The sequence below is a fragment of the Haliotis cracherodii genome, unplaced genomic scaffold (assembly GCF_022045235.1).
Source record: "Haliotis cracherodii isolate W230 unplaced genomic scaffold, xgHalCrac1.p SCAF_19, whole genome shotgun sequence".
NCBI classification, from domain to species: Eukaryota; Metazoa; Mollusca; class Gastropoda; order Lepetellida; family Haliotidae; genus Haliotis; species Haliotis cracherodii.
Window position 1 is genome coordinate 17,628,650 of NW_027266274.1, and position 25,471 is coordinate 17,654,120.

The following is a 25,471-nucleotide window of genomic DNA, read 5'->3' on the forward strand; positions in this document are numbered from 1 at the left end:
CGGAATCAAACTCACCAAAGCTGATAGCCTTCCTAGGATCGTACAGGCTTGAAGATCAGCTTAAGAAATTCAGAGCCCTAACCTGGGATGGGTATGTCCCATTACAACAAACTGATTTTGGACATCGGACTCAGAACACATTATTTCTACTGGTCTTAGCCACAACAGCTAGACTGTCAGAGATACATGCAATCGATTTCTCATGTACACAAATTGACAGTGGCAAAAGTGCATTGGATCATCTGAACCCAAGATGTGATTTTATCGCCAAGAATCTGCTGCCTGGTCAACCAGACAGTTTCACATCCCATTCTCATCCATACTGGGATCAGAGGACAGTGAAGGTTATCCCTATGTCCAGTTAGAGCTCTACACATCTCCCTGCAGAGGACAGGTTCCAGAAGGCAAAGAGTAAGAAGACTGTTTATTCCGTTATCTTGGCATAATTCAAAGAAGTATCCACAACAACCATCTCCTTCTTGATGAGAGCAGTCACTCTCAGAGCCTACAAGGCAGCAGGATCCACAACAACCATCTCCTTCTTGATGAGAGCAGTCACTCTCAGAGCCTACAATGCAGCAGGATCCACAACAACCATCTCCTTCTGGATGAGAGCAGCCACTCTCAGAGCCTACAAGGCAGCAGGATCCACAACAACCATCTCCTTCTGGATGAGAGCAGTCACTCTCAGAGCCTACAAGGCAGCAGGATCCACAACAACCATCTCCTTCTTGATGAGAGCAGTCACTCTCAGAGCCTACAAGGCAGCAGGATCCACAACAACCATCTCCTTCTGGATGAGAGCAGCCACTCTCAGAGCCTACAAGGCAGCAGGATCCACAACAACCATCTCCTTCTGGATGAGAGCAGTCACTCTCAGAGCCTACAAGGCAGCAGGATCCACAACAACCATCTCCTTCTTGATGAGAGCAGTCACTCTCAGAGCCTACAATGCAGCAGGATCCACAACAACCATCTCCTTCTGGATGAGAGCAGTCACTCTCAGAGCCTACAAGGCAGCAGGATCCACAACAACCATCTCCTTCTGGATGAGAGCAGCCACTCTCAGAGCCCACAAGGCAGCAGGATCCACAACAACCATCTCCTTCTCGATGAGAGCAGCCACTCTCAGAGGCCACAAGGCAGCAGGATCCACAACAACCATCTCCTTCTCGATGAGAGCAGTCACTCTCAGAGCCTACAAGGCAGCAGGATCCACAACAACCATCTCCTTCTCGATGAGAGCAGCCACTCTCAGAGCCCACAAGGCAGCAGGATCCACAACAACCATCTCCTTCTTGATGAGAGCAGCCACTCTCAGAGGCCACAAGGCAGCAGGATCCACAACAACCATCTCCTTCTTGATGAGAGCAGCCACTCTCAGAGCCCACAATGCAGCAGGATCCACAACAACCATCTCCTTCTTGATGAGAGCAGTCACTCTCAGAGCCTACAAGGCAGCAGGATCCACAACAACCATCTCCTTCTGGATGAGAGCAGCCACTCTCAGACCCCACAAGGCAGCAGGATCCACAACAACCATCTCCTTCTTGATGAGAGCAGCCACTCTCAGACCCCACAAGGCAGCAGGATCCACAACAACCATCTCCTTCTCGATGAGAGCAGTCACTCTCAGAGCCTACAAGGCAGCAGGCCTGGATCCACAACAACCATCTCCTTCTGGATGAGAGCAGCCACTCTCAGAGCCCACAAGGCAGCAGGATCCACAACAACCATCTCCTTCTTGATGAGAGCAGCCACTCTCAGATCCCACAAGGCAGCAGGATCCACAACAACCATCTCCTTCTGGATGAGAGCAGCCACTCTCAGAGCCCACAAGGCAGCAGGATCCACAACAACCATCTCCTTCTGGATGAGAGCAGTCACTCTCAGAGCCTACAATGCAGCAGGATCCACAACAACCATCTCCTTCTGGATGAGAGCAGCCACTCTCAGAGCCTACAAGGCAGCAGGATCCACAACAACCATCTCCTTCTGGATGAGAGCAGTCACTCTCAGAGCCTACAAGGCAGCAGGATCCACAACAACCATCTCCTTCTGGATGAGAGCAGCCACTCTCAGAGCCCACAAGGCAGCAGGATCCACAACAACCATCTCCTTCTCGATGAGAGCAGCCACTCTCAGAGGCCACAAGGCAGCAGGATCCACAACAACCATCTCCTTCTCGATGAGAGCAGTCACTCTCAGAGCCTACAAGGCAGCAGGATCCACAACAACCATCTCCTTCTCGATGAGAGCAGCCACTCTCAGAGCCCACAAGGCAGCAGGATCCACAACAACCATCTCCTTCTTGATGAGAGCAGCCACTCTCAGAGGCCACAAGGCAGCAGGATCCACAACAACCATCTCCTTCTTGATGAGAGCAGCCACTCTCAGAGCCCACAATGCAGCAGGATCCACAACAACCATCTCCTTCTTGATGAGAGCAGTCACTCTCAGAGCCTACAAGGCAGCAGGATCCACAACAACCATCTCCTTCTGGATGAGAGCAGCCACTCTCAGACCCCACAAGGCAGCAGGATCCACAACAACCATCTCCTTCTTGATGAGAGCAGCCACTCTCAGACCCCACAAGGCAGCAGGATCCACAACAACCATCTCCTTCTCGATGAGAGCAGTCACTCTCAGAGCCTACAAGGCAGCAGGCCTGGATCCACAACAACCATCTCCTTCTGGATGAGAGCAGCCACTCTCAGAGCCCACAAGGCAGCAGGATCCACAACAACCATCTCCTTCTTGATGAGAGCAGCCACTCTCAGAGCCCACAAGGCAGCAGGATCCACAACAACCATCTCCTTCCACCATCAGCATCCAACCCACACAAAGTGAGAGCCATAGAGTCTACCCTAGTGCTTCAGGGAAACTACTCCATTCTGACGATACTGGACACTGTGTTTGCTAATCACTATCTCCAACTACTCCGCACCAGATGTTCCTGTAGTTCACCAATTTGGACTATTGGTCGCACAACTACTTACAGTTACTACTAGAAGATAGACCTTCCCACGGAATACTCACCCTTTATCATGCAGACTTCCTGATGTCTGGTTACAGCCCCATAACCAATGACTGAAAGTCCATGTTCCCCTGTTTTACTACGTAATTCTACCATGAGTGATAACGAATGTGTTGAGTTTATGACCTTCATTTAAAACTATCATCGTTTAAAGTGAGCAGGAAAATATTTTCCTTAGCGAACTTTACAAAACCCACGAAATCTATCAAATTTACAACCCTCTTTCACAGGAAGGAGGTGGTACCCCATAATGATATAAGAAGAATTAAGAATCACCTTCCGAATGCCTTATAAGAAAAGATCTCGATCTGACCCACGTGCGCAGGTGGAACCCATGACCTTCCGTGGGATTCAAGCAATAGTATGAGTCAGGATAAGGTAAAATATGTATTTGTTAGAGTACAAATATCATTTATACTTATCCTGACTCACATGCTGGAGCGCCCACCCAGCCGTCCCCTCTTTCCCTGTGTTTCAGCTGTTAGGTAAGGAAACAAGAGAGTGACGAGTGTTCCGGCTTGGTCATATATTTTTTAGGTGCATGCACAGACCAGAGTTGCGTTCGGGTGAGCTGTTTTTTCTGTTCTCGGGGAACACTCACTCACATGCTGGAGCGCCCACCCAGCCGTCCCCTCTTTCCCTGTGTTTCAGCTGTTAGGTAAAGAAACAAGAGAGTGACGAGTATTCCTGCTTGGTCACATATTTTTTAGGTGCATGCACAGACCAGAGGTGCGTTCGGGTGAGCTGTTTTTTTCTGTTCTCCGGGAACACAGTTCAGGAAGTTTCCACTCTCTTTCACAAATAAGTTGAGATAAACAAGATTAAAAATGCATTTTTTAAGTAAAAATATTATTATACTTATCCTGACTCGTACATTAAAGCACCAGCCGCCCCCTCTTCCACGTCATACGTATCTCAGCCGTAGGAAACACAATGAGAGAGTGATGAGTCAGTGATTGGTTAGAGGCCTTTGCTGCCATGCGCGGCTCAGGGGGAGGTTGGTTGAGCTGTTTTTATGTTCTCTGGGAACACTGTTCAGGAAGTTTCCACTACCTTTCGGAAATGAGATAAGCAATAAGTAGGAGTCAGGATAAGTATAAATTATATTTTTTTTAAATACATTATCGTCATGATAGAATACTTTGACTGTTACATTAAAAAAGCTGTTTGGTTTTTTTTCTCTGGGAACAATGTTCAGGAAGTTTCCACTACTTTTCAGAAATGAGATAAGCAATGAGAATGAGTCAGGATAAGTATAAATTGTATCTTTTTTAAAATACATTATTGTCAAAATAGGAGATAGAACACCATGGATAACTGGGGATGTTTCTGTGCTGCAGAGTTCCTGGAGAAGAGTGGGGAGATCTACCAGTCCATCCTCCAGACACAGCGAAGTCCCCGTGACCCCGTGGTCGTGCCCTCCGCCAGCGCCGGCACCAAGGTCCACCAACTCAACCACCAGCCAGCGGATGGCATCGACGCCATGCAGTTCTTCCGATCGCTGTATCCACTCTGTGACCGGGTGGCCTTCAGGTGAGACGACATAGCCATGTGGGCCATGCCCTGCTTGTCCTGCATCACACCAGGTTCAAGTCTACACATGGTGTGATGTATGTAGCCATGTGGGCCATGCCCTGCTTGTCCTGCATCACACCAGGTTCAAGTCTACACATGGTGTGATGTATGTAGCCATGTGGGCCATGCCCTGCTTGTCCTGCATCACACCAGGTTCAAGTCTACACATGGTGTGATGTGTGTAGCCATGTGGGCCATGCCCTGCTTGTCCTGCATCACACCAGGTTCAAGTCTACACATGGTGTGATGTGTGTAGCCATGTGGGCCATGCCCTGCTTGTCCTCCATCACACCAGGTTCCAGTCTACACATGGTGTGATGTGTGTATCCATGTGGGCCATGCCCTGCTTGTCCTGCATCACACCAGGTTCAAGTCTACACATGCTGTGATGTGTGTAGCCATGTTGGCCATGCCCTGCTTGTCCTGCATCACACCAGGTTCAAGTCTACACATGGTGTGATGTGTGTATCCATGTGGGCCATGCCCTGCTTGTCCTGCATCACACCAGGTTCAAGTCTACACATGGTGTGATGTGTGTAGCCATGTTGGCCATGCCCTGCTTGTCCTGCATCACACCAGGTTCAAGTCTACACATGGTGTGAAGTGTTTATCCATGTGGGCCATGCCCTGCTTGTCCTGCATCACACCAGGTTCATGTGTACACATGGTGTGATGTGTGTAGCCATGTGGGCCATGCCCTGCTTGTCCTGCATCACACCAGGTTCAAGTCTACACATGGTGTGATGTGTGTAGCCATGTGGGCCATGCCCTGCTTGTCCTGCATCACACCAGGTTCAAGTCTACACATGGTGTGAAGTGTTTATCAATGTGGGCCATGCCCTGCTTGTCCTGCATCACACCAGGTTCAAGTGTACACATGGTGTGATGTGTGTAGCCATGTTGGCCATGCCCTGCTTGTCCTGCATCACACCAGGTTCAAGTCTACGCATGGTGTGATGTGTGTAGCCATGTGGGCCATGCCCTGCTTGTCCTGCATCACACCAGGTTCAAGTCTACGCATGGTGTGATGTGTGTAGCCATGTGGGCCATGCCCTGCTTGTCCTGCATCACACCAGGTTCAAGTGTACACATGGTGTGATGTGTGTAGCCATGTGGGCCATGCCCTGCTTGTCCTGCATCACACCAGGTTCAAGTCTACACATGGTGTGATGTGTGTAGCCATGTGGACCATGCCCTGCTTGTCCTACAGGTTAATGATGTTTATTGTGAAGTATTTAAAGAACGTGTCTGTCATGTGATGTTTACTGGACAGTTTTCCCCCACAGCACACCACCTGTGTCAGCACTGAAGGAGATTCTCTTCACGGTTCCCCGGGTGTCCTTCTATGGCTTTCTAATGGCCATTGCCAAGAGTGAGTCCATCAACGAACACATAGGTGAGATACTCTTTGTTGGGTTTGATGTGTCATCTGTATGTGATATCGACTTGGATATCGGATTAAGATCCAGGGTAGAATAGATCTTCAGCAACAACAGGCGACTATGCTTGTCGTGAGAGGCGACTAACGGGATCAGGTGGTCAGGCCTGCTGACTTGATTGATGTATGTCATCCATCCCAATTGCGTGGATCGATGCTCATGATATTAATCACTGGATTGTCTGGTTCAGACTGGATTATTTACAGACCGCTGTCATAGAGCTGGAATATTGCTGAGTGCAGCATTAAACAACCAACCAACCAACCAACTGTATTTGATATCATCTACATTCTCACTGATTTCTGGCTGCAGATATGAGACCCACAATATATCGATTCAGTTGCAATGTGATCATCTACTTGTGAACCTGTAGCCATGTGATCATCTTGTCTCACCCTGTAGCCATGTGATCATCTTGTCTCACCCTGTAGCCATGTGATCATCTTGTCTCACCCTGTAGCCATGTGATCATCTTGTCTCACCCTGTAGCCATGTCATCATCTAATCTCACCCTGTAGCTATGTGATCATCTTCTCTCACCCTGTAGTTATGTGATCATCTAATCTCACCCTGTAGCCATGTGATCATCTTGTCTCACCCTGGAGTTATGTCATCATCTAATCTTGCCCGGTTGCTAGGTGATCAGCTTGTCCCATCCTGTTGCTACGTAATCATCTTATCTCACCCTGTAACCATGTGATCATCTAATCTCACCCTGTGACTCTGATCATCTAATCTCACCCTGTAACCATGTGATCATCTAATCTCACCCTGTGACCATGTGATCATCTAATCTCACCCTGTGACCATGTGATCATCTAATCTCACCCTGTGACCATGTGATCATTTAATCTCACCCTGTGAATCTGATCATCTAATCTCACCCTATTACCATGTGATAATCTTATCTCAACCTGTAGCTTATCATCATCTAATCTCACCCTCTAGTTATGTGATCATCAAATCTCACCCTGTAACCATGTGATCATCTAATCTCACCCTGTAGCTATGTGATCATCTTCTCTCACCCTGTAGTTATGTGATCATCTAATCTCACCCTGTAACCATGTGATCATCTAATCTCACCCCGTGACCATGTGATCATCTAATCTCACCCTGTAACCATGTGATCATCAAATCTCACCCTGTAACCATGTGATAATCTAATCTCACCCTGTAACCATGTGATCATCTAATCTCACCCTGTCACTATGTGATCATCTCATCTCACCCTGTAACAATGTGATCATCTCATCTCACCCTGTAACCATGTGATCATCTAATCTCACCCTATAACCATGTGATAATCTAATCTCCCCCTATTGCTATGTGATCATCTAACCTCACCCTGTAACTATGTGATCATCAAATCTCACCCTGTAACCATGTGATCATCTTATCTCACCCTGTAATCCTGTGATCATCTGATCTCACCCTGTAACCATGTGATCATCTAATTCTGATCTTGTAGCAATGTGATATATCTGATGGCGTGTTTGTTCCACAGGCCGACTTCCACCCAAGACGGAGCTGCTGGAGACGGGGGAGGCAGAGATCTCATCGTAAGCATCTATCCTTGTGGCACCCCTCGGCCTGGCACTGTGGATGTGGCACTGTGTGAATCTCGTGGATTGATTACACTTTGTAATGTTCTTGTTTCCTAACCACACATTAATATGGTGCGCCAGGGAAATCCACTCATTCTTCTCAATACAATAGTGATAACATTGACGCAAGCCATGGGAAATTGGTACCTGCACGAAGGATAGTTTCATGAACACAGGATAGATTGCTCAGTTAGTGGGCGGGTTTTACTTTCTTTACGCAACGAGGCGGCCGGGTGGCCTAGTGGTTAAAGCGTTCGCTCGTCACGCCGAAGACCCGGGTTCGATTCCCGACATGGGTACAATGTGTGAAGCCCATTTCTGGTGTCCCCGGTTGGATATTGCTGGAATATTGCTAAAAGTGGCGTAAAACCATACTCACTCACTCACTTTACGCAACTTCACAGTGGAATCGTGACATGTCAGTGAGATTCCGGCTTCCCAGAGGTGTCGACATCTTTCCCTTGGCCCCTGAAACAACATAGCTGATCACAGGTGTCGACATCTTTCCCTTGGCCCTTGAAACAACATAGCTGATCACAGGTGTCGACATCTTCTCCATGGCCCCTGAAACAACATAGCTGATGACAGGTGTCGATATCTTCCCTTTGGCCCCTGAAACAACATAGCTGATGACAGGTGTCAACATCTTTCCCTTGGCCCTTGAAACAACATAGCTGATGACAGGTGTCGATATCTTCTCCATGGCCCCTGAAACAACATAGCTGCTGACAGGTGTCGATATCTTTCCTTTGGCCCTTGAAACAACATAGCTGATGACAGGTGTCGATATCTTCCCCTTGGCCCCTGAAACAACATAGCTGATGACAGGTGTCGATATCTTCTCCATGGCCCCTGAAACAACATAGCTGCTGACAGGTGTCGATATCTTTCCTTTGGCCCTTGAAACAACATAGCTGATGACAGGTGTCGATATCTTCTCCATGGCCCCTGAAACAACATAGCTGATGACAGGTTTCGATATCTTCTCCATGGCCCCTGAAACAACATAGCTGATGACAGGTGTGGATATCTTCTCCATGGCCCCTGAAACAACATAGCTGATGACAGGTTTCGATATCTTCTCCATGGCCCCTGAAACAACATAGCTGATGACAGGTGTCGATATCTTCTCCATGGCCCCTGAAACAACATAGCTGCTGACAGGTGTCGATATCTTTCCTTTGGCCCCTGAAACAACATAGCTGATGACAGGTGTCGATATCTTCCCCTTGGCCCCTGAAACAACATAGCTGATGACAGGTGTCGATATCTTCTCCATGGCCCCTGAAACAACATAGCTGATGACAGGTTTCGATATCTTCTCCATGGCCCCTGAAACAACATAGCTGATGACAGGTGTCGATATCTTCTCTATGGCCCCTGAAACAACATAGCTGATCGCAGGTGTCGTTATCTTCCCCTTGGCCCCTGAAACAACATAATTGATGACAGGTGTCGATATCTTCTCCTTGGCCCCTGAAACAACATAGCTGATGACAGGTGTCGATATCTTTCCCTTGGCTCCTGAAACAACATAGCTGATGACAGGTGTCGATATCTTCCCCTTGGCCCCTGAAACAACATAGCTGCTGACAGGTGTCGATATCTTCTCCATGGCCCCTGAAACAACATAGCTGATGACAGGTGTCGATATCTTCCCTTTGGCCCCTGAAACAACATAGCTGATGACAGGTGTCGATATCTTCCCTTTGGCCCCTGAAACAACATAACTGATCGGAGGTGTCAACATTTTCCCCTTGGCAAATTTGCTGTTACTACAATATTCAAAGGATGTGTGGCAATACATTTTGTGCAGAAAACACAATAGAAATCTACAAAGAGAATATGTTTTAAGTTTTGGGGACAACAGAGCTTGGAATTTGGCGCTTTTCAATATTTGACTGTGACGTCATATCTGTTGCATCACAATGAGCAATATGGCGTCACAATGGTGACATGGGGGGTAGAACAAAAGCTTTGCACAGCTTGCTTAGTTTTATCTAGGGGCGTCCGCCTCATTTTAGCCTACCAAGTTGCCGTGCTACATGCTTTCAATGCCTGTCCTATGTGCAAGCGAAGTATGACGGTCTAAACAAACTGCTTGAGCAAATGCAGCTCCATATTCTGTTTAAGGGTGTTGTCAGTTACTCTGTAGTTCAAATCGGCAATCCACACAATACCCTGGCCTCAACCCTTGCCACTTCAGGGGCGGTCAAGTAGCCTAGAGGTTAAAGTGTTCGCTTGTCACGCCAAAGACCCGGGTTCAATTCCAGACATGGGTACAATGTGTGAAGCCCATTTCTGGTGTCCCCTGCCATGATATTGCTGGAATATTGCTAAAAGCGGCGTCAAATCTCACTCACTCACTCACCCACTCATCCCATGCCGCTTCACTCAATGTGTTTGCTAACACCACAGAGTTTGATACACAAAATTTAACATTTGCAACCTCTGGCTGCGTATTCGATTCCAAATTCACAATTTAGCGCGGTTAAATCTAAAGGTAACCTAGATCTACAATGAAAACACAGTATGTTTATCTCCTAAATGGTCTGCTTCTGTTTTGACATGTAGTGAGTGAGTGAGTGAGTATGGTTTTATGCCGCTTTTAACAATGTACCAGGAATATCACTGTTGGGGACACCAGAAATGGGCTTCACACATTGTACCCATGTTGGGAATCGAACCTGCGCCCTTGACATAATGAGCAAACATCTTAACCACTAGGCTACCCGACCGCCCCTCAGCATGAAGTACACAGTTCATGTCCCGTTATCTGAACACCCGTTCTCCTTGACCTCATCACTGTGTACATGTTATGGTGACATGAGGGTTCCTGAGAAATGCTGCCTTGATTTGTACATACTAGTTCTACCTTTATCAACATGAATAAAATCATACTTTGTTCTTTTTTATATTTTTGCATGAGTTCTTTCTTCAAGGTAATTCTTATATTTGTACTAATTACAACTAACCCCGTGTTTGAATATCTGCTAATAATTTTATTTCACTTGTTCTTTTATTTTGTTTATACTTTGTGGTTTTATGTAGCAATATTTCTGACTGTCGTTCATGACTTGACTCAAACTGCAATCCATGGAGGTACAGGCTCTATATACACCCAGTAGATTACGGTTATAACGAATACCATATTTGGGGGTTATCAGCATAGAGGGCGGTCGGGTAGCCTAGTGGTTAAAGCGTCAGCTCGTCATGCCGAAGACCCAGGTTTGATTCCCGACATGGGTACAATGTGTGAAGCCCATTTCTGGTGTCCCCCGCCGTGATATTGCTGGAATATTGCTAAAAGTGGCGTAAAACCATACTCACTCACTCACTATCAGCATAGAGCATGTACAGTTAAGTTCCGTTAATCCGACATGGTTGGTTGCATATGATTATGTCGGATAAACGAGTATGTCGGATAAACGAAATTAAGTAGTATCAGCATTTGTGACAGAAAATCAGATAACTACACGATAGATAAGGATACAAACATGTAATAAAAAGATAAAAAGGAAATATTCATATTGTTATGTTACATTGTTAGAGGAATATGTTTTGTAATCATGCAACCTCTAAAGCTAAACAAAAAACAACTGTTACGGACTATGACTAATTCAAAATACTTTAAAAAGCATTGTCTGGAATGGAAGTCGCAAGTTTGAAACTGGTACCGCATGGCTTAAGAAAGCTGCTTTCTAAGTGGCTGACGTTGTTAGTCATTTCAATGGTCGGTTATAGTTCGCGAAAGGTTGTTCTGACGTGACCTGTAATGGGATGTCCTCAGCGATAGTGAGAACTTGTATCTAATGAGATTGAGGTAATCTAAGCATGTGATTAATCCTGTTTTCTGTATTTGAAGCATTAACTGTTAATTGTTAAGCAAAGTTTATGTCTGCAGCTTTGTAATATGCAGCTTCCAGCCGACTTGTCTCGCATCTAAACACTGGCTGTGTACTCGCGGGCAGATGACCACGGAGTACGCTGATAACTGAGTCGGATTAACAAGACTGATTAATGAGTGATTTCGGTAATTTGTGGCAAATTAGGCGTGTCGGAGTCGCAGTGCGAGACTGTCGGATTAACGAGTCGAAATAGCACATCATTCATGCTGGATAAAGATTGTCGGATTAACAAGTGTCAGATTAACGAGACTTGACTGTATATACAAAAATATCTGGGACTAACATGAAGTTTTTTATATCAGTCAGTTGGTAAAAAACGTGTTTGTTTACTGTATACACATCTGTTACAGCCCATGGAGAAATATGCTATATGTATACACATGTTACAGCCCATGGAGAAATATGCTATATGTATACACATGTTACAGCCCATGGAGAAATATGCTATATGTATACACATGTTACAGTCCATGTGGGACATATCCTCTCTATCTGTGTACATTAATATACTGCTGTCATGTAATTTTAGAGTCTTGTATGCACGTCTGTTATAGTATGTTATGTATATATAGACTGGTTGTATAACAATGTCGTATTTCTCCGCCCTCGCTGCAGTCGGATGCCTGTGTATGATCTGTATGTGATGAACAAGTAGCGCCCCCTGGTGAATAGGTATACTTGATGTTGTCCAGTAGATGTCCACCCTTGTGTTATGATGTGTCGTGTTGGTGTTGTCATGTGTCGTGTTGGTGTTGTGTTGTGTTGGTGTTGTCATGTGTCATGTTGGTGTTGTCATGTGTCATGTTGGTGTTGTCATGTGTCAGTGTCTGGAGGATGTAGGGGTCTGGAGGATGTAGGGGGTCTGGGGATGTAGGGGTCTGGGGGATGTAGGGGTCTGGAGGATGTAGGGGGGTCTGGAGGATGTAGGGGGGTCTGGAGGATGTAGGGGGTCTGGGGGATGTAGGGGGTCTGGGGGATGTAGGGGTCTGGAGGATGTAGGGGGTCTGGGGGATGTAGGGTTCTGGAGGATGTAGGGGGTCTGGAGGATGTAGGGGGTCTGGGGGATGTAGGGGGGTCTGGAGGATGTAGGGGGTCTGGGGGATGTAGGGGGTCTGGAGGATGTAGGGGTCTGGGGGATGTAGGGGGTCTGGGGGATGTAGGGGGTCTGGGGGATGTAGGGGTATGGAGGATGTAGGGGGTCTGGGGGATGTAGGGGTCTGGAGGATGTAGGGGGTCTGGAGGATGTAGGGGGTCTGGAGGATGTAGGGGGTCTGGGGGATGTAGGGGGTCTGGAGGATGTAGGGGGTCTGGGGGATGTAGGGGGTCTGGAGGATGTAGGGGGTCTGGGGGATGTAGGGGGTCTGGGTGATGTAGGGGGTCTGGAGGATGTAGGGCTGTGGGGTATGTAGGGGTCTGGAGGTTGTAGGGGTCTGGAGGATGTAGGGGGTCTGGAGGTTCTTGATGCTATTTTGGTGTCAGAACGACTTGCTCAGCCCAGCCCAGCAAGAGTTGAGCTGTTTAGTTGTAACTTGATAAAACTGCAGACCCTGACAAAGGTCACATGGATGTTGACTCCCCCAAGTTTTACTGCTGTTGTTGTTGTCACTGAGGTAAGTTGTAGATATTTGTAGCTGTTTATTTAGTGAGCTTCCACTCCAGCACTAACTTGTCACCATAGTTGTAGTACTTAGTGTAACAAGTTGTAGCTGACAAGATGCCCGCGTCTGTTACTTGTGGTGTTTTCATGATTTAAGTGACTGTGACCGGGTCGATCCCAGGACTGTTAGTCTGAGCATGAGCCTCAGCAGGGGGAGGCTCAGCAAGGGGAGGCTCTGCAGGGTCACGAGTCCAAAAACAGTTAGAATCTAGAACTCATTCATCGAGCTACACTGTATTCTAGCCGTGTCGAACCAAAGATGTCAACCTCTAGAAAATATATCTAGTCACATTTCTATTCATTATTCTAGTAATCAGTAAGGAAACTTTATTGTAAGAACATTTGTGAAACTATTACATTTTTTAAAACATTTCCATGATATTTTCAGAAAAGTGCAGAGCACTGTGTTGATGTTGTAGTTATTCTTTCTTCCCAGTATGCAGTTTGTTTCTTTGCTTCTCACATTCATTGATGTTAGTAAATCTATCTCTCCATCTCATCCTGAACCCATGAAGATCCGGGATAGAACAGGTCTTCAGCAACCCATACTTGTCGTAAGATGCGACTTACAGGATCAGGTGGTCAGGATCGCTGACTTGGTTGATGCATGTCATCGCATCCCAATTGCGTGGAACGATGCTCAAGATGTCAGTCACTGGATTGTCTGGTCCAGACTTGATTATTTACAGACCGTTGTCATATAGCTGGAATATTGCTGAGTGCGGCATTAAACAACAAATAAACAAAGAAACATCTCATACTGCAAGGCTTGCAACACTCCAGTTCAGGCAACCAGTTGATGTGGAGGAGCGACAGCAGCATCTCCATCTACTCCCTGCTCACGTTCCAATGCTACATGCAGGAGCTCCTTCCTGCTCTGTAGCCTCACGGAGGTCACCAAGGTCACAGGGTCACCAAGGTCGCTATTGTGTAGAACTGAAGACAATATACTGATGGAAACAAATAAGGGAACAGTGAAAAATATAGGGAAATAAACTTTACCGTCAGTACATTTGAAATAGCTCACACACAAATGTCAGAATCAGATGTTGAGTTGTGTTTGTGTGCATTGTTTCCAACTTTTATTTGGCAGACAAAAACCAATGATAGCATATCATGTCACTGGGCCTTAAACTAAGTGTTCCCTTATTTATTTGCATCAGTATATATCACAAACACATCCAGAAATCAGGAAGAAGCAAACTGGCACATATGGTATTCAGGAGCTGGATTGATACTGATAATGTTAGTGTCAGGTAGGGCTGGGCAGGTAACTCGGGTACTCGGGTCGTGTGGGTACTGAGAAGGACCCGGGTACCCACAGGACAAGGTGCGTGGTTAGTCACATTCTGTTTAATGACAAAAATTATGTAGAACTCCATGGCTAAACTACAAGTCACTAATATTCTCATTTCTTTCTGACTATGCACCCATTCTTTCTGACTTTTATATGTTTGAATGATGATAAAGCTTCAGTCAACTTCAGCGTATGCATGATCAGATTGTTTTATATGTGCATCAAAATACGTTTTGCCAGGGCTGCAGTCAAACTCTTCCCAGTCGGACATTTTCTACCTACTCTTGAGACCTACAGTGGGTACCCTGGGTAGTAAATTTGGACTCGTCCCAGCTCCGAGTCTGGCCATGTACTGGTCAGAAGCTTATAAGAGTATAGGACATGTGACAAGGCTGACCTCAGTTTCATTTCATTTTGAATCCTGTGGGATATCAAGGATATCATACAGCACATTGTGAACAATACGTAGAGTAACACTTTAACCAAGTCCCTATCTCATCATACAACTCACTCACAGCTCACCACTTGATTGCTTGGTGAGACAGCACCCAGTGTTTCGGACCTTGCAGAATTTAACCCTCAACCTCCAATATTGACGGGGACATGGGTGGCCCAGGCATTTAAGGCACCGGGATTCACTGTGCAGTTACATCCCTTTGGCACGCCAGAAACCTATGATTGTGGGTTCGAATCCTGGTTTGCCCCAATTATGTTTCTAGGTTTGTCAGCACCATACTCGTGCTCGTGGGTTTCGCACATTAAGCTGACACACGTGATATAGCTGGGATACTGTTAAAAGCGGCGTTAAACCCAACTCACTCAAATATTGGCTGTACGTGTTGTCATGGTTACCCAGAAAGTTGCTGCAGAATCACTAAGAATCTACTTCACCCCAAGATGCTGTGAATATGTAACTAACACACTGTTTGTCACCGATTGTTTGGACATGTTGCCCAAATACGACCAAGTTAAGATAAACAGGAGTCTACTTCAGCTTTCCATCCTCTGAGTTTCAGAACCAAATCTAATATTCCAGTTTAATATTTAATATTATAATAGTCACAGTAGTTAATGCAAATGCATGGTTTAGACACCAAGGCCTTGAAGTGAACTTTCTTGTAAGTTGTGTATGTTAGTATCATAACTGCATGTTTCTATAAATATCAGATAGATAAGGTAGAAAGAAAACTGTTTTATCCACGAATTATTGAATGATGAATGATGAATGATGATGAAGAGAGGACAGTTTGAAGGTCTTTTTCTCAAGATTTGCTTTCAGAAAGCTGTTGTCTCATTTTGAAAGTTTTTATCGAAAATGTGATGATTTTGAATAGTCCCTGTGTATCTGTTTTTAGAATCCCTCCAATCAAGACTCCCACAAGTTCATCAAACAAAGGCAGCAAATCTCGGTCTTCGGGGGCTGTGAGTCATCGTGAAGCAGGGTCAAGGTTATCACACAGTTCCTCCACATCATCCAATCACAGGTCAAGGTCAACCATTGGCCTGGTCAAACACCAGAAGCGATCAGTGGGGGACATATCCGTGGCTGACTCAAGTTCTGAAACTGATTCATCATCAGACTCATCCGACACCAACTAGACGACCCAGATGCATTGTCTGTCTGTGTGGTTGTCCTGTCCTCTGGCTGATGTGTCTGTTGATTCATCAGACCAACAGACTCTTCTGGAGTGTTTATATACAACCATCTGTCTGATGCTCAAGACCACAGTAAAACTAATCTCATAATATCCTCAATACCTCATCTGGACTTCTTCTTCCTGTGTCAAGGGAGTTCGTTAACTGATTATAAAAGTCCAGCTTCCACCCTTGCTGAACTAGGCTGGAATTCTGGGGTTACATTTAGGCCAATCAAAATTGCGTAACAAACTAGACATCTGGTTCGTAAACAGGCCGGGTAAGGCCTGTTATATTACAATATACCGGTAGATCTTGATTAGCGATCAGATCGTCTTGAAAGACACCACCATTTTGTTTGAAGCAAATGCAAGTGATGTAAGAGATGGAATTTGATTGGTCAATAGGAGGGACATGGAAGGGACATGGCTCGTAATTTTCACTACAATCAAGCCTAGAAATTTCAGCCTTGTTCGGCAAGGATGGAAATGGGACTTTTATAGTGAGTTAATGGGAAGATGTCAGGACTTCTTCTTTGCTGTAAATGTATTGTAAATTTATACCAATTTCTTTTAAAAACTGAACATCCACTCAAAAGGATAGGGTTTGTTTTTTTACTGGAAATCTCAAACTTACTGATTATCTTATCATGATAGTCCTGGGTCAGCTCAGTCACTACAATCTTTGAGGATAAATTGACCAAAGTTTGCCATTGATGCTGTGTTGTTATTTAAGTTTGTTGGTGATATGTGTGTGTAATGTTGTATTTTCCAGGTAACTAATGGCTGATCTTCAGGGATATCAGATTAGAAAGTGTTTTGTTTGTTGTTATAATGCAGCTTACACCGATGACTGAGCATCTGTACCAAGGTTTTGATTGATGAGGCTGAGAAATAAACAGTTGGTTGTCATCAGCTGCTTCTGGAGACATGGCATGAGTAGATGGACACCTGTAAACAGTACAGTTAGTCTAAGCCTAACACTTGTTGTATGTGATGCTGCAGCTGTGTGACAACCAACATTTTATTTACTTTAGGGAGTTTGTATTTAATTATGCTGAACATGTCTCCTATTGAATGGCTCCACGCATATGTGTGGCATCATGTTACAGATGGGTCAACCAGTCAGGCTCGCTGGAATATTGCTGAGTGCGGCGTTAAACCACAAACAAAATACTGTGCAGTCGGTGATCCATGTTACGGAGTGGACTTGTGTTCTCCAAGTCTTAGAAGATGTATATAAGACAAACACAAAGGTTGTATAGTTTGTATTTATTCTTTAAGGCAACAGCAGGTAGGTCTAATACCCTTAAGCAAACTTTTGACGCAAGCACATTTTGACATGCAAGTCATCAGCTGGGGAGTCCTGGTAATCCTCAGACACTGAAGGACATGGAAACCCCACAATAATGAGGGTCTCCCTTCTCCTAAATGTACACAGGGAGTGGAATACATTGCAAAAGGCTGTGAAACAGTTTAAGAAGAGTTGTAGCTAATATACAGGATATTGAATGACCTTTCTGTCTCTTAAAATGACAGTTGGTTACCATGCAAAACTAATAAATAATCAGAAGCTACTTCATTAAATATCCACATTCTTATCCAGATTCCACTAAAGACCTTCACCTTGTCATAGTTTACTCGTCACATACATTCACACATTCTTATTTCTGAGTTGATATTTCAAAAAAACAAAATATATATATATATAAAAAAAAACATAAATTTCAGCTTGAGACAAAGGTATGACCCACTCTGAGCCTTCTGTTGTGTGAGTGTGGTTCGACGACACATCCTCAGTATTGCAGCTATTCACAGCTACTTCTGTTTTTCAAAGCGCACATAATTCTAAGTGCACGTATTTTAGTATTTACACAAGGAATGAACAGGTACAGAGATCTGTGAAGGCTGAGCAACTAACAGGTGTCCGTGAGACATGAGATCGTGCAGGACACATGGCCACACCCACTGGCATGCTGTTGAGCCTCTCTGATGAAGCAAGAACCTACATCCAGGGATACACCAACACTTCACATCCATCATGGAATGTCATAACCGACAACACTCAGCAATATTCCAGCTGTATGACGTCAGTCTATAGATAAACGAGCAAGACCAGTCAATCCAGTGTTTGAAATCATAAGCATTGATCCATGCAATTGGGAAACAATGACATGCATAAACCAAGTCAGCGAGCCTGACCACCTGATCCCGTTAGTCGCCTTTTATGGCAAGCATGGGTTGCAGAAGACCTATTCATGCACGGATCACTCTGTTATTGTACTGGAGTGAGTTAATGCTTTACATCACATCGGCAATATTTCAGCCATATTGTGTATTATACTGGAACTGAAGTGATTTTGTGATACTACAAACAGGAATTTCCGAGATGTCGTTGAGTTACTGTTAATATAATCCGCAGGAAATGAAAAGGGACCTGTGAAAGAATGAAAAGTGACATCTACTGGATATTGCAATCTGCCCATCACCTCCTCACAGATACAAGCGATTCCATGATGACAAAGACAAATAGTCAACTGATACACATGATACACACATAACAGTGATAGGATACAGACGTGATACAATGAAGTGAAAGATAAGTTAATCTTGATGGATGTCGGTCCGTCGGTCCTCTGATGCTGGTGTCATGCAGCTAGTGCTGCCACCTGCCACGCCCACTGAGACTGGACATGGACTTGCTCCTCATCCGGGACCTGCCAACAGATGGAGAACGTCACTGTGGTTACTGACGCAGCTTTATCTCTGCTTTTAACACTATTTCAGTTAGATTTCAGTTAGATCTCAGCATGACAGGTTAATGTGGATACAAGTGTCATGATGGAGATCTTACACATCAACGCCTCGGTGAAACCCATTGGTGAAACCCATTTATACCTCAGTGAAACCCATCAACACCTCGGTGAAACCCATCAACACCTCGGTGAAACCCATCAACGTCTGTTGATAGACCAAGGATCAGGGCAAATCCGGGATTAAAATTCACAACATCAGTGTAACCTGCAAATAGTATTTGACTGCAGATCTTGTTGCTATAGTGACACACGCTTCGCAATTCACTGGTTTCTGAGGAAAGGATGGTTACAGTGGGATTTTTGGAGCATGGTTAAAGTGCAAAGATCAAATAGAGGTCAACATTGATAATATCACCAAAAAAATCAACACTAAAAACCACATTCCATTTCACTCTGACAACAAATGGCCACGTAGTGGCCTAGAAGCCCTAGATTCCAGTAGTGCACAGATCAAATCGAAGTCACAACTTAGAATATCCCACAACCAGTATGTTCAGCCCCAATACTGACTACACCTACAAAATTTCCTTACATTTTGGAACCAAAATGGTTGAACAATGTCCATCAATAGAAAATCTGATTTGAACGTCTTGAACAGAAGTATGTGAAGTTTCAGCTTCATCGGTCCAGTGTTCTCTGAGGAGATGAGGTTTACGATGGAGGACTGACAAACAAGCCATGAGGTAAGCTCACAAGACTTTCTGTCATGTAATCTAAAAAACACAATGTCCTGCAAACAAAAGAAAAGATAGGGGCAGCTGCTGGTGTTACCCGTTACTTACAGCGACTTGTTGGCTGTAGTTGACTGCATGTGGGTGTCCGGGGCAGCCACTCTACGTGGAGGGGCGGCGGTAGAATGGGGGGCTTCCTCCTTCACACGGCCGAACAGGTGACGAGTCCTCTGAGTGGCAGCCTTCGTGGGCCTCATGTAGCTGGGCTTGGACAGTCCTGTAGAACCAGGGGTATACTGACATGTAGACACACAGTGATACTCGACATGTGATGCTGGAGACACAATATATCAATGCTAGCTAGTTGCTCATGCATGTTCAGTTCTATCAGCAGACAATGCTTCCCTCCTACTTACTGACCCATGAAGATCCATAGTAGAATAGGTCTTCAGCAATGCATGCATGTCGTAAGAGGCAACTAATGGGATCGGGTGGTCAGACTCGCTGACATGGTTGAAGTATGTCGTCGTATCCCAATTGCGTGGATCGATGCTCATGATGTCAATAACTTATTGTCTGGTCCAGACTCAATTATTTACAGACCGCCGTCATATAGCTGGAATATTGCTGAGTGCAGCATTAAACAACCGAAAAAGAAAAAATAATACTTACTTGGAGCAGACCTGTTGGCCACTGACGGCAGACCAAACTGACTCAGGTTCCGAGCCGTTTCCTCAGACTTGTGTGTTGCCTTGTACACCCCACTCTCTGGCGGAATGTACCCTGGCACGCTTCTGCAACTGGGGGAACAAATCAAGGGAATGAATATCACTGAGTGAGGGGTCAGTGAGTGTGTGAAGGATTGAACACAACTGTATTCATAATGGTGGTGGAATGTGATAATGAAGTTGATCATCCACACTGTCTTATCATTAACTCAATGAATTTATGGATCCAGGCATGTCAATGAAAACCAACATAGCTCACCTGGCAATTGGCTGGTACGGGGACAGACATATTAATGACAACCAAAATAGCTTACCTGGCAATCGGATTGCACAGAGCAGTTGTGTTAATGACAAATGACATAGCTCACCTGACAATCAGCTGTGAGACAGCGTGTATAGCTTACCTGCTTATTAGCTGCTGCGGAGAGACACGTGTATTAATGTCACAAAATATAGCTCACCTGGCCAGTGTCTGGTACAGAAACACGGGTATATTAATGACAAACAACATAGCTCACCTGGCAATGAGCTGGTATAGCCGTGTTAATGACAACCTAACTTGCCTTTCAATCAGAGGTTATGAGGAAGACAATGATGTATTAATGACAACTAACATAGCTCACCTGGCACTAGGGAGGTATGGTGACGACACAGGTGTGTTGCTGTCAAGGGTCTTCAGCCTCAGCCTCACCGGTGATGGAGTCTTCAGCACATCAGCATAACTCTTCATCTCCGGCCTGTCTGGGGTCTGCTGGCACTCCCCGCCGAATGTGATGGACCGAACCACACTGTTCTTCCTGTGATCTTCGTTTTCCTTGTCCGCGTGTTGGCCCGGGGTACTCTTGGTCACCGTGCTGGAACCACTGAGACACACCTGGGATTTGGTGATCGTGGCTGAACCATGAAGATTGGTCTGACATTTTGTTATTGTGCTGGAACCTTTCAGATTGACAGGGTTACTCCTTGTGGCCGTGTTACACTGAGTGGAGCCCTGTGTCTGTAGGACGGCACTGACCTGAGGTTCTGACGGCCCCGAGGGTTGGGAGCTCAGATAGGCCTGCACAGATGGGGGCACAGGGATGGGGGATGCACAGAGGGTGGGGACAGGGGAGGGTTTCCTTGGGAGACACGATGTCCTCCGGAAGGGGCTGCTCTGGTCCAGCGAGTCCACAGTCTGCCTGACCACAGTACTCCGACTCAGTGGGCTCTGACACACGTACTCAAAGTCAATCTTCGGCACATATGATGTTCTAGGGGATATCTGTGATGGCTGTGAGCTAGACGTTAGACTAGGTTTGGAGGAAGAAACAGCTTCTGACCTTGCAGCACACACATCTGACTGCACAAGGCTGGGTATGTGTGATGGTTCCAGTGTGAACGTTCCATCCATGTTGTCGGAGTTGACAGAAGCAGTTGGGGAACAGCGCTCACCCTGTTCTCCAGTTGGCCCTGTGACCGGGTTCCGGGCGAAGGTATCATTCAGTCGCGGCCACTGCCCTGACGCTGATGGAGGTGCACTGGGGTCTGTATGCTGAGTGGCAAACTTCTTAAATGCGGGAGTGTGACCAGCATTGACAGACTGCGAGGTCATGCTGGGGTCAGCCTCTGTAGTGAGTGAGGGATGTGAAGGTAGAGAGCCGGGAGCACAGTGTGGGGGCCCGTCCACCACCCGGGCTGCTGCTGCTGCTGCTGCTGCTGCTGCTGCTGCTGCTGTGCTCACTGTAGACTGGCCAGACATCACCCTCTGGGCTCCCCCTGCAATACACAGAGAGAAGGATGTAACACCATCTGTTTTACATGGAAACAGGACTTTCACAAAGCCTCAATAAACTAAACGGACCCCAGCAACGTGTGACACAATAAAACATAGCACCCCGTGGGATGTAGGAACATAGCTACTTGTGACATTGTAGGGGCATAACATCCACTGACACTACAAGGAAGTAGCACCCTGTGACACCACAAGGACATAGCACCCAGTGACATTGTAGGGACATAGCACCCCATGACACTAGAAGGACATAGCACCCTGTGACACCACAAGGACATAGCACCCTGTGACACTACAAGGACATAGCACCCTGTGACACCACAAGGACATAGCACCCAGTGACACTATAGTTGTACTCCAGGTAGACATGCAGATACATGCACCCACCGCTGTTGGCCAGTTCCCCTGACGTGTGTCTGTGTCCCGCGTGTCTGTGTCCCGTGTGACTGCCAGAGCCATCTGAAGCAAGAGGATGGTAAAATAGGACCAAAGATAAAAAAACAGCTGTGTTATTAACATACAATTCATGATGTGACAAGCAAGGTCACGAGGCAAAGCTCATTTTACAATACATATCACGATACATAGTTCACGATACAATACATGTCACGATACATAGTTCACGATACAATACATATCACGATACATAGTTCACGATACATAGTTCACGATACATAGTTCACGATACAATACATTTCACGATACATAGTTCACGATACAATACATATCACGATACATAGTTCACGATACCATACATTTCACGATACATAGTTCACGATACAATACATATCACGATACATAGTTCACGATACCATACATTTCACGATACATAGTTCACGATACCATACATTTCACGATACATAGTTCACGATACAATACATATCACGATACATAGTTCACGATACCATACATTTCACGATACATAGTTCACGATACAATACATATCACGATACATAGTTCATGATACCATACTTTTCACGATACATAGTTCACGATACAATACATATCACGATACATAGTTCATGATACCATACATTTCACGATACATAGTTCACGATACCATACATATCACGATACATAGTTCACGATACAATACATATCACGATACATAGTTCACGATACCATACATTTCACGATACATAGTTCACGATACCATACTTTTCACGATACATAGTTCACGATACCATACATATCACGATACATAGTTCACGATACAATACATTTCACGATACATAGTTCACGATACCATACTTTTCACGATACATAGTTCACGATACAATACATATTACAATACATAGTTCACGATACCATACATATCACGATACATAGTTCACGATACAATACATTTCACGATACATAGTTCACGATACCATACTTTTCACGATACATAGTTCACGATACAATACATATTACAATACATAGTTCACGATACCATAAATTTCACGATACATAGTTCACGATACCATACATATTACAATACATAGTTCACGATACCATAAATTTCACGATACATAGTTCACGATACAATACATATTACAATACATAGTTCACGATACAATACATATCACGATACATAGTTCACGATACAATACAATCACACTACATAGTTCATGATACAATACATATCACGATACATAGTTCACGATACAATACATATCACGATGTATAGTTCAAGATACAATACATATCACGATACATAGTTCACGATACAATACAATCACACTACATAGTTCATGATACAATACAATCACACTACATAGTTCATGATACAATACAATCACACTACATAGTTCATGATACAATACATATCACGATGCATAGTTCACGATACCATACAATCACACTACATAGTTCATGATACAATACATATCACGATACATAGTTCACGATACCATACAATCACACTACATAGTTCATGATACAATACATATCACGATACATAGTTCACGATACCATACAATCACACTACATAGTTCATGATACAATACATATCACGATACATAGTTCACGATACCATACAATCACACTACATAGTTCATGATACAATACATATCACGATACATAGTTCAAGATACAATACGTAAAAAAAAAGCTACCTGTAGATTCATGTTCATAGCCCCTATTTTAGTGGTGAACTTGAAAAGTAAATATCACATGTTGCAATATTAGACTTTTAAAAATCTGGGATAGGGTTTGGGGGTGATTAAACAAGTTATATTTTAACAAGTGTATCATCTTGTATCGATAGAGAAAATAACATATTGTGTATCGTATCATTGCATGATACCCATGATGCACCGGTGCACCGATGTATCATTTCACCCCTCTCCTCAAGAGGTGACAAGTTTGGAGTTGGGAGTGATACTATTCTCAATCTCATTAAAATCAGACCTTAGTTCTCGCTACCGCTAAACAAAGATCTGAAGACATCCCATTAGGGGTCACGTCAGAACGACCTTTCATCCGACCAATCAGAGCGTCGCTTACAAGATTATGAAAGTGACAGTCGGAATGTGATTTCTTATCATGCAACCTCGAAAACTTTATTCCGAACGATAGTTACGGGTTTAACAACTGAATCCATAAAATCGAGCCCATCTATTAGCCATTCCAGAATGTTCTTTTGTTCAGATTTCAAATTTGCAATTGAGAATTTGTCAAAATATGTTTCGAAGCGTAGACGCCAATTTGAAATTAGTGCCGTAAAGCATGAGAAAGCTGCCTTCTGATTGGTCATTCAATTGGTCGGTCAAAGTTCGCACAAGGTCGATCTGACATCACCCGTAAGGGGATGTCCTCAGATCTTTGTTTAGCGGTAGCGAGAACTAAGATCTGACTTTAATGAGATTGTACCATTCTGCAATACAGTCAATGCTTTTCTCCTCATACTGTAACATTGTGGACTGTGCTGACTCACCCACATCTAACACCGATGGGAGCAGCGGGAGGGAGATGATGTCGTTGATGGGAACACCGGTGCCATCACCGGCCGTTTCATCCTCCCACGTCACCTCTCGACCATCCACGGACTGAGATATCACATCAAACTCCTCCAGGAGGTCAGATGTCGCAAGGTTGTGACCCTTCAGGATAAAGTGTTGCTTGCGTACGAGAGCAAGTAGGTTTGCCACCAGTCTAGGGGGGAGAAACATAACATTAAGACAAGTATTATCAATAACATCATGGAGACCTCAGATACAAGGGCAGGGTTTACAGAGGCTGTTGGGTTGTTTGTTCTGAATGTCTTGATGGTATGTTACTGTTGGTGCTGGACCAGTTATTTGAGGGCTCAGATTGCCTGTCAAATCTGTGCTTCAGAGAGAATTAATTC

General features: G+C 44.9%; 2 protein-coding genes across 3 annotated transcripts in view; one reads left to right on the forward strand and one right to left on the reverse strand.

The window, feature by feature from the left end:
• LOC139467166 (centriolar satellite-associated tubulin polyglutamylase complex regulator 1-like) overlaps positions 1–17,124 on the forward strand; it is a 33,220-nt gene extending 16,096 nt beyond the window's left edge. The window contains exons 6-10 of one of the 2 annotated variants that reach the window (XM_071248890.1): positions 4,378–4,570; positions 5,899–6,008; positions 7,559–7,613; positions 12,182–12,238; positions 15,876–15,962. In XM_071248890.1, the coding sequence (XP_071104991.1) occupies positions 4,378–4,570; positions 5,899–6,008; positions 7,559–7,613; positions 12,182–12,221 (398 nt within the window). In that variant the 3' untranslated portion in view covers positions 12,222–12,238; positions 15,876–15,962. Of the gene's footprint in view, positions 1–4,377; positions 4,571–5,898; positions 6,009–7,558; positions 7,614–12,181; positions 12,239–15,875 lie in introns of both variants that reach the window. The other variant, XM_071248889.1, reaches the window with a different exon arrangement.
• Positions 17,125–17,449: 325 nt separating this feature from the next.
• The window catches only part of LOC139467167 (kinesin-like protein KIF18A), a 29,912-nt gene continuing 21,890 nt past the window's right edge, over positions 17,450–25,471 (reverse strand). The window contains exons 14-19 of the mRNA XM_071248891.1: positions 25,058–25,275; positions 22,528–22,599; positions 20,993–22,124; positions 20,314–20,441; positions 19,753–19,918; positions 17,450–18,871 (exon numbers count right to left, since the gene is read on the reverse strand). Of these exons, the coding sequence (XP_071104992.1) occupies positions 18,811–18,871; positions 19,753–19,918; positions 20,314–20,441; positions 20,993–22,124; positions 22,528–22,599; positions 25,058–25,275 (1,777 nt within the window). The 3' untranslated portion in view covers positions 17,450–18,810. The remainder of the gene's footprint in view (positions 18,872–19,752; positions 19,919–20,313; positions 20,442–20,992; positions 22,125–22,527; positions 22,600–25,057; positions 25,276–25,471) is intronic.